We start from the raw sequence: 9099 nt of genomic DNA, 5'->3' as shown, positions 1-9099 counted from the left end.
ACTAAGCTATACAAATACATTTTAAAAATTTAAGCAATGATATTACAGAAGGATTAAGTGTGTTAGTACTCTTGAATGACAAATGTATAATAGAAACAAAGCATTTTCGATTATCTCATTGAATTTCTTATCCATTGATGTAACTATCAAAGACAAGAAGGAAAAGATTATGACATTGTACACCACGTTGTATCACAATACAACTGTACCTTCAACTGTACCTGTAACTGTTGTTAATCTATGTAAATTTATAAGCAATAACACAAAACTTTTCTCTCAAAGTTAACATTTCTTTTGAATAATCTTATTTAATCAACTTTTTTAGTTAATCACAGCGCCATATCTTCACTAGTAGCCATTACAGAAATTAAATTTTCCTGGAAATTTTTTCTACCTACCTTATTAATTTTATCTTTATATAATGTTAAGTATGTTTTTCATAATACAGAATATAGAAATTTTCAGTGAAACATATAAGAATCTGTATTAAAAAATCAATTATAATACTTTTATTTATCTAAAAAAAAACTCCTTACATATTTTACAAAATTCCAATAAAAATAATTTAGAAAAAGTGACCTATCAAATGCCCATTCTGAAAATATCATAACGAGACCGAATTTTCTTAAAATGCATTCGAAACTATACAAAATTCATACAGAAACTTCTACAACGTCAACACACATCATTACATTGGACGCCATTTTGGGTACATACGCAACGTTTACAAACACTTCCGAGTTCGAATACTTCTTCATTGATTTTATAATATTTTCCATATATGTTACAACCTATATGAAGAAAAACAATATAATTATTAATTTTATATTAAATTTATATTAATTATTTATAAAATACTCACCGGAAACACGTAATAAAGCCCAGAGATCTGACTTATTATCTTCTGATGATGTCTGTAACTCGTACTCTTCCGTGGTTTCCCAAGAATCTGTTGTCTCTACTTCTGGTATTCCTTCTGTACTTTGTGTTTCAGGGATTACAGTCGAACTATATGTTTCTGTATTCGATTCTATAGGATCAGTGGTATCTGTGACCATTACCGTTGTTGCTGCTGTTGTAGTTGTAGTAGCTGTGGATGTTGTCGTATACGCTTCCGTTGTATCAAACCCTTTATTTACTGGTGTTGTAATTATTTCTAGAGGAATTTCTGCTGGTTTTTTGGTAGTAAAAATTAAACTTTCACCTAAAAAGAATGGAAAATATAGTTTTTTTTTTTACTCTCTTGTTCTTGGCAGTGGCAGATCTATATAAGGGTCGAACCAAGGGTCCAAGCACAAAGCAAAATATATAATTGTTAAATAAGCGATTGAACATAGAACAAAAACACTTACAATATATATTTAAATACATATTGAGTAATTAATTAATTTTTGAATTACTAGTTTATTAATTAATAGTTTGAATTGCTAATCGCTAGATGGCGCTTCATACATGAAAGACGTAAAGCGCCATCTAGTAATGAAGTAAATTTATAATGTAAAATTGATTTGATCTTTATATAAATGTATAAATGGGGAAGGCCAGATGGTCGACATGGTGAAAGCACCTAATGTACCACTGTAGAAGGCCTGGATTGACTTGGCAATGTTGGATTGTCTTCCCACCATCTGGCTACTCCATTGTTAGCCTTGCTGAACCAATGATTTTAATTATTTTTAAAAGTGTCTATAAACGAATCAAAATACATACATACCACAAATATATCTAGGACAGCAAAATTCAGAACTATGTTGCTCTCTACAATCGTCCATTGGTGGTTGAGGACATTTCTGTCTTTGACAGAGTTCCTCGCCATAAAAGCATCTACAGAGTAGACACGGATCATTTTTGGCTATCATTTCTCCATTTATATATACTTTATTATTAACGAAGCAATGTCCTAAAATTGAAAAAAAGTTCTAAAATTTATTGTATTTGAAACCACTAAGTACTATACTACTTTAGAAGAGTTACCTGTAATCAAATCTATAGTCGCAGATGGTTTAATTATTTGAGTCCTATTTCTATTTCGATGGGCATAAGGATGACTGGTAATGGCATCTTGAGCTAAGAATGGTATCACTTCCATCTGCCCGTGTCTTCTGCTGTTGTCTTTCTGTCGTGGCCTTTTTTTATCGTCTAACTTTGTAGAAGCATCTGAGTCGTCCCCATCTGCTGCTGGTGTCACATCTGGCTCTCTATACCATATATTTTTCGGGTTTGCTGAAGTAGTAAACGATGCTATGGTCATTTCAGTAGTTGAATCATTCATAAATTTTTCTTCATCCTTAAATGCTCTCCCCTCATCTGTAGTGTTTATCTCTGCCACTGCAATTTCGGTGCCAAGTACAATGTCCATAGTTGTCGAATTGTCAATTGTTGAATATTCTGAAGTTGGATCTAAATCTATTGAAGTTACATCATATGAATAAACGGTGGAATTTGTATTTAATTCTTCATCACTTGGCTCAGTTGAATTTTCAGTCGTATTTCTTGTAATGATATCTAAATTTGATCCTCGATCGGAGTCATCTGAAGAAAATTCGGATCTCTCACGACCTGTAGCTCGTCTGGGTAGCATGCCAAAGCTATGTTTATTATGATGAATGGGACGTTCATTAAAACCCTTATAGATAATTGGACGTTGTAGAAAGGAATGGAATGGACCTTTACTTGAAGATTTCATGTTATGGTTAAGAAGAGCTGCTTCCGATATTCTGCGCCGTAGATTTTCTGCAAATTCTGGAAAGTATATAATTCTATCATTTTCTCGTATGGAAGGTAAAGGAATGTCTACGTCATTTCTTTTTTCGGGTTTCTCAAAATTAGATACAATTGCATCTTCTATTGGTGATTCTGTACGTTCTTCATCAAAAACATGTTGGGACGTGGAAGCATTTAATGTATCCACTTCAGGAGTGATTGTATATGATGCGATAGTTGTTTCTTCTTCCTCAAATTCTGTATTTGTTGTCGGAGGAGCTTGAGTGAAGTCTGTTTGAATTACATAACACTACTTTAATATCATTTTTTTTAAAATTAAAATAATATTCTGAGATAAACTTACTGCACTTATATTGAAGTGGACAACAATGGCCTTCTGGAATAATCGGTTCACATCCTTCCATCGCCGGAGAACACTTTACTGAAGTACATAACACTTTACCTTCCATAGAACAGTAACAAGTTTGGCAGTGAGTAGTGCTTGGAAGTGGATCTCCAACTTGGTAAATAATTCCATCGAGATGACAAACTAAAACACAACAAAGAAATCAATCACTCTTTAAAATAATTTCATAAAAGTTTAAAGATGAGGATATCTTTTTTAGTATTTAAAAAAATTAATGAAACTTTGTTACTTACCTTTTTGCGTAGTGGTTGATGGAGTCGTGGTACTTGTACTCTGTGTTTCTGTGGTAGGTGCAGTGGTAGTAGTAGTAGTAGTAGTAGTAGTAGTTGTTGTTGTTGTTGTTGATGTAGTAGTAGTTGATGGTGTAAAGCGAACTATTTTATTCTTTTCGCCTATTACAAGAAATAAATTATATTATGATCATTGGTAGGTTTAATTTATCTTTTGAAAAATGACTCACTTACTACACATGTATCTTGTTGGACAGCAAGTATATTGACTGAAATATCGTGGACTACATCCCTCGATCGATAGGTGACATTTCGGACGTATACACATCTGTTTACCTCGAATACAATAGCAATATTCACAAAAAGATGAAGATATCATGGCAGATCCTTCCGCATAAATACTTCCATTCACAAAACAACCTTGGAAATATAATTTTAAAAAATTAGAATTTTTATCCCTTTTATACCTTTATTTATTTTTTTTTAAATTCAGTTTCTTTCCCAGTATAAAAGTGTATTTAAATGTTTTTATAAGCAATCGCTCAACCATCAAAGTATGTAGTTAAGATATCTGAATAAGTTGAAAGCAGTAGTTTGTCTGGAAGAGAAGCCAACCATGTATATCCTACGGTATGAAATCTGTGCGAAGACACGTGTTGTTTCTGCACCTTTACCTAATTGACTGGAACATCATTATAGGTGAATGTCGAGGTGAATGCCCAGAGAATACCCACTTTCATCACATTCCAAACGTGTTAGACACTTACTTACCTCCCGATATAGAGTTGATGTGGTTCAGATCTGATACGGGAGTATCAGTTGAAGTCACTAGCATTAAACTATCCGAGGTCAACTTTTTTGATAATTTCTCTCTAGTCGGGGTCACGGTCGTTCTATATGTAGTAGTTGGAACGTTGTATGAGGTTACGGTTTCAATTTCTTCCGCTTTCTTATATATGGGAACGGGATCGTTGACTGTTCTACCAGAAAAATGAGATTTGATGACCAGAGACTCGTTTCTCTTCCCCACGCGGATGCCATCTGTAAAAATATATTTAATGTATTACGTGTATTAATTTTTACGTGTATTAAAAGTATTCTATTAATTTATGATGCAGACAACACTTAAAAAGTAATGTTACCTACTGCATATCATAGTTGCACAACAGTCCGTTGGCTCTTTACTAGCAAAACAATCTGGCGAGGGTGGTACTAGGGTGGGACATACACGCAAGAAACATATCAACACACCACGTGTGCATGTGCAATTTAAACACGGTTCTGACGTCTGAACAAGTTCGCCGTGTTGATATTGGCCGTCTTGATACCTGCAACCTTAAGAACACTTTTAATTTTTATTTATTTATTAAATAAAAAATCATATTATAATCCCGTTTATTAATTTTATTACAAGAATAAATTCGTAACTTTTACTACAAGAAAGATGTTTTCTTGTTAGAAAGAAAGCGAGGGGCCATTTTTGGGGTAAGAAAACTTTAACTTAGCTGTAACTACACACGTTCTTTTCTAACATATACCAAAAAGGTAACATGATACGTTCTCTTTTTTTTTTTTTTTTCAAAACGGGACAGTTTTGAGAATGAAAACAGCTCTAAAAATCACTAGAAAATGTATTAAAACGCATAAAGCAGTTCAACTTTCACCTTAAAATATAAGGAAAATTTAGTTTATTCTATGAATTTATGATATGTATCTTGTTTAAATGATAAGGCTTCTTCTAATTAAATTATAATTAAATTTCCGTTATATTTATAAAGATAAATAACTTATTTACTTCTTGGAGTGTGCTGATAAAAAGGGGAAAAAATTCTTAATAGATCTATCAAAGGTTAAAGGTCGAAGGAAAACATTATCCTTTATTTTTTTCTCTGATTTTATCTCTTAAAAAAAATAAATAAATACGAAAATTGAAGTTGAAATTTTGACACAAAATATCGAATTAAGTCTACAATTAATTGGAGGCAGTAAAATCTGCACGTGAGAAAAAAGAAAATAAATTTTTTGTCCCCATTTCCTCCCCCCTCAAGACACGCGATCGTTAATCAGTTTGTGATACATATCAACACCTCTTTCGACTATATCGTGATTGTAATCATGTTTTCCTCACCCTTTTACAAAGTACTGAAGAGGAATGATGTCAATAGTAAAACCTCATATTGATTAGTGTCATAGATAGACCCTTAAAAGCCTTGCCTTCTATCGTATTTAGCAATTGAAATAACAAAAATTTACAGTGTAAATGTAAGTATATAATGATCTCAAACCTGTTTTTTTTTTGTTTTTTACAAATAAATACACACCCATACAATAAATATACACCTGTAATTAACGTATTAACGTATGTACAAAACTTTAAACATAGGAGTATCAGCATGTATATAGTTAATATTAATCTTAATAAATATGTAAAATCACACATATATAGTGAATATAAGTAAGATATAAACGTAATTTCATCCATACGTTAAAGATTTTCCTTAATTTTCCGATTGAATGGAACTGAAAATTGATCCTTTATAACTTACTTTCTATATAGAGTATAGGTAAACGTGATGTAAATGACATATCAAATATACCTGTATTTATAATTAAGAGAATTTAAAACACCCTTCTTGATTTTTATTGTGGAATTTTTCAGGTTTTTCTTAGTAATTTCCATTAAAAAAAGTTCAAATTTTGCTTGCGTAATATCCGAAAAAAAGGGGTGTAATTATATGTCTAGGTACGTATAAATGTGGTATAGTAAATTTTACTTTAAAAAAAAAATCAATTATTCAATTAAACTTATGGCATTTTTGACGTCGTGAGGTACCTTAAAGGGGGAGAGAATCAGGTTTTAATAAGTAGAGTTTCGCATACCAGGACGACATTGTCCCAGTAACCTGGTCTTGTCCTTGAACTTGACTTAAAATATATATATATAGTGAAAGGGTCTACTTACCTAACTGAGCAGTTGAGACAAAGCTTTGACTGTTCTGTCCTTCAAGTAAGGGACCTGCAACAGGTTAGACAGGGTTTAAAAATGCATACACTTCATTTACATCATTTGGTACATAATCAGAATCTCACATTCTATTAGTGGAATGCTTGAAATTTTTTTTTGTATATTAATATTAGAGATATTAAAAATTTAAAATTAAATAAAAAAAATTATTTTTACAGCTTTAAATTCATTTAATTAATTTTCTTCCATGAATAAATCTGGATAAGAGGGGAAAAAAACAAAGGAATCGAAGCATTAAAGTGAAGAAAAGTCGAAGAAGATAATTATATTAACACTACAAATTATTATTTATTTATATAATAAATATTTTTTTTTTCTTCTTTTTTTCCTATTAAAATTTATTTTTATGATAGATTTTTCTTTATTAAGATAAGAAAAATTAACAGAATTCTTCGTGTTTAATGGATAAAGAGATAACATTCATACATTCAATCAGTTATATGCCTGATTTCAATGGAAGAATATGGAGTTTATGGTAAAAATTTATGAAAAAATTACGTTTTTCTATATTATATATAAAGTTAATAATGTTTAAAACATACAGTTAATGTATAAACAATGAAATTTAAATAGTTAAACAGAGTTGTAGAGGATGAGGTAGATGTAAAATATCCTTGATTTCAATGGAAGAATATAGGATTTGGGATTAAAAAAAACAACTTAAAATAACTTTTATATAATATTATAGTAGTAGAAATAAGTTTTAATACGTGCAAAATTAATGTATTAATAGTAAAACCAAGAATTTTAAACAACGAAGCGTATGTAATTTTCCTGTTCTCTTCCCCCCCAAAATACATAGTTTATATAAAAATGAATAAAAATAATAATACGAAAGGAATTAAAGTAATGAATAAAAGATAAGAAAAAATAAGAGACGAAGTTTTCATAAAAGAAAAGAAACTTAAAAGAATGGTAAATAGTTTGGCATACCTGATGTAACTACTTTTTTAACTGTTTACTCGATCCTCCAGGTTTAAACGGGTGAATGTTCTGCTTTGGGTCGAGGGCATTCGTCTTAAAACACACTTGGTATGTTGATTTTGACTAATTTAATTGTTTAATTTATTCAATTTTTCTATCATTTACACTCACTTGTAATACGAATCGTTTAAAAATCGAGTTACCAAAAATCTCCATACAATTTGGTCCATTTCATTGTTAATTTTAACGCTCGTTAGATTTATCGACCGTTATAAATTTAAAAAAAAATGTATTTTTCTTTAATTTAAATACCATTATACAGTGCCCATTACCGTGCGATGAAGTACTAGATTCGCTCATAACTTCGTTCGTTTAGCGCAATATTTCATCGTTATTTATTAAAATTAAATGGTAAAAATGATAAATTAATTTATTTTCTTTTTGTTTTGTGTAAATATAATAGTTTGGCTTCCCCCATAAGCTTCTTAACACCGCAGTGAAGTATAGAAAGATTTAATGACGTATACTTAATTACAAAAAGAACTACTTGCAGAATTATAATGGATCCAATATTATTACTTTACTCTAAGAAATATGGTGTGAACTCATACCTCGTGATAGACGTGAGTTCAGACCCCCACTTCAGATAAGACCCAGTTTAAATTTTAAGTAATTTCTTACCAAAATTCTGACTTCAAACAACCTCTTTAAAGCGTTTTTAAAACGCTTTAAAGAGGTTGTTTGAAGCAATAATAGAAAGGAAGAAAAATGAAGAAAATAATCGAAAATGAAACTAAGATTTAAGAAGAAAGCATCAATCAGAAAGACACTACAGAAGTAATAACATATCATCAAGTTATCCATCTCGAACCCTCGACTGGAAAGTAATGGGTAGATTGGAAGAGAGATTTGTCTATCGATAGATGTGGGGTGTGGAATTATTCGTATAAAATGACAAGGACATCGGACATTCCTGTCCTCGTTCTGTGGAATGCTGCCGAAGGAACAATACAAGATACTACAACAGCCAACCTTGACATTAAAGAGAGCATTTCCTCCCTTCCCCCATACAACGTCAATGTCGACCCTCACCCTACTTTTTTCTCCAGGCCAAGATCAAATTTAGAAAGTGAAATTACTTAATTACGTGTTACGAAACGGAAGTTGTATAGATTTTTAAACATGACTTTTCATTCCTGTAATCTCCGTGTTTTACATTTTTTTTTTTTTTTGTATTCTATTATAGATAAAAATTGAATAGGAGAGTGTTGATAAGGACAGTTGAAATGAGAAAAGGAATTAATGAAGAAAATGAATAGTAAGGATGAGAAAAAGATGGTGAGGAAAGGAAATTAGTGAGAAAAAGAATAATGAGTAGTTGCAAGAAAAATGAGAATGTAAGGCTATAGGTTAGAACAATGAAAATATAAAGCAATTGGTGAGAGAAATAATGATGAAAATCAGTTAGAGAAGAATGAAAATGTAAGGCTATAGGTTAGAACAATGAAAATATAAAGCAATTGGTGAGAGAAATAGTGATGAAAATCAGTTAAAGAAGAATGAAAATGTAAGGCTATAGGTTAGAACAATGAAAATATAAAGCAATTGGTGAGAGAAATAATGATGAAAATCAGTTAGAGAAGAATGAAAATGTAAGGCTATAGGTTAGAACAATGAAAATATAAAGCAATTGGTGAGAGAAATAGTGATGAAAATCAGTTAGAGAAGAATGAAAATGTAAGGCTATAGGTTAGAACAATGAAAATATAAAGCAATTGGTGAGAGAAATA

General features: G+C 30.9%; 1 protein-coding gene across 1 annotated transcript in view; it reads right to left on the bottom strand.

Moving 5' to 3' along the window:
* Positions 1-536: 536 nt before the first annotated feature.
* The window catches only part of LOC111631050 (flocculation protein FLO11-like), a 29755-nt gene continuing 21192 nt past the window's right edge, over positions 537-9099 (bottom strand). Inside the window, exons 2-11 of the mRNA XM_023375243.1 lie at positions 6323-6376; positions 4507-4695; positions 4132-4401; positions 3595-3780; positions 3364-3522; positions 3068-3253; positions 1975-2994; positions 1715-1900; positions 863-1204; positions 537-791 (exon numbers count right to left, since the gene is read on the bottom strand). Of these exons, the coding sequence (XP_023231011.1) occupies positions 676-791; positions 863-1204; positions 1715-1900; positions 1975-2994; positions 3068-3253; positions 3364-3522; positions 3595-3780; positions 4132-4401; positions 4507-4695; positions 6323-6376 (2708 nt within the window). The 3' untranslated portion in view covers positions 537-675. The remainder of the gene's footprint in view (positions 792-862; positions 1205-1714; positions 1901-1974; positions 2995-3067; positions 3254-3363; positions 3523-3594; positions 3781-4131; positions 4402-4506; positions 4696-6322; positions 6377-9099) is intronic.

This window comes from Centruroides sculpturatus, unplaced genomic scaffold, assembly GCF_000671375.1.
Source record: "Centruroides sculpturatus isolate CEXI.00-Female unplaced genomic scaffold, Cexi_2.0 scaffold755, whole genome shotgun sequence".
Taxonomy (NCBI): Eukaryota; Metazoa; Arthropoda; class Arachnida; order Scorpiones; family Buthidae; genus Centruroides; species Centruroides sculpturatus.
This window is presented reverse-complemented; position numbering and strand designations above follow the sequence as displayed.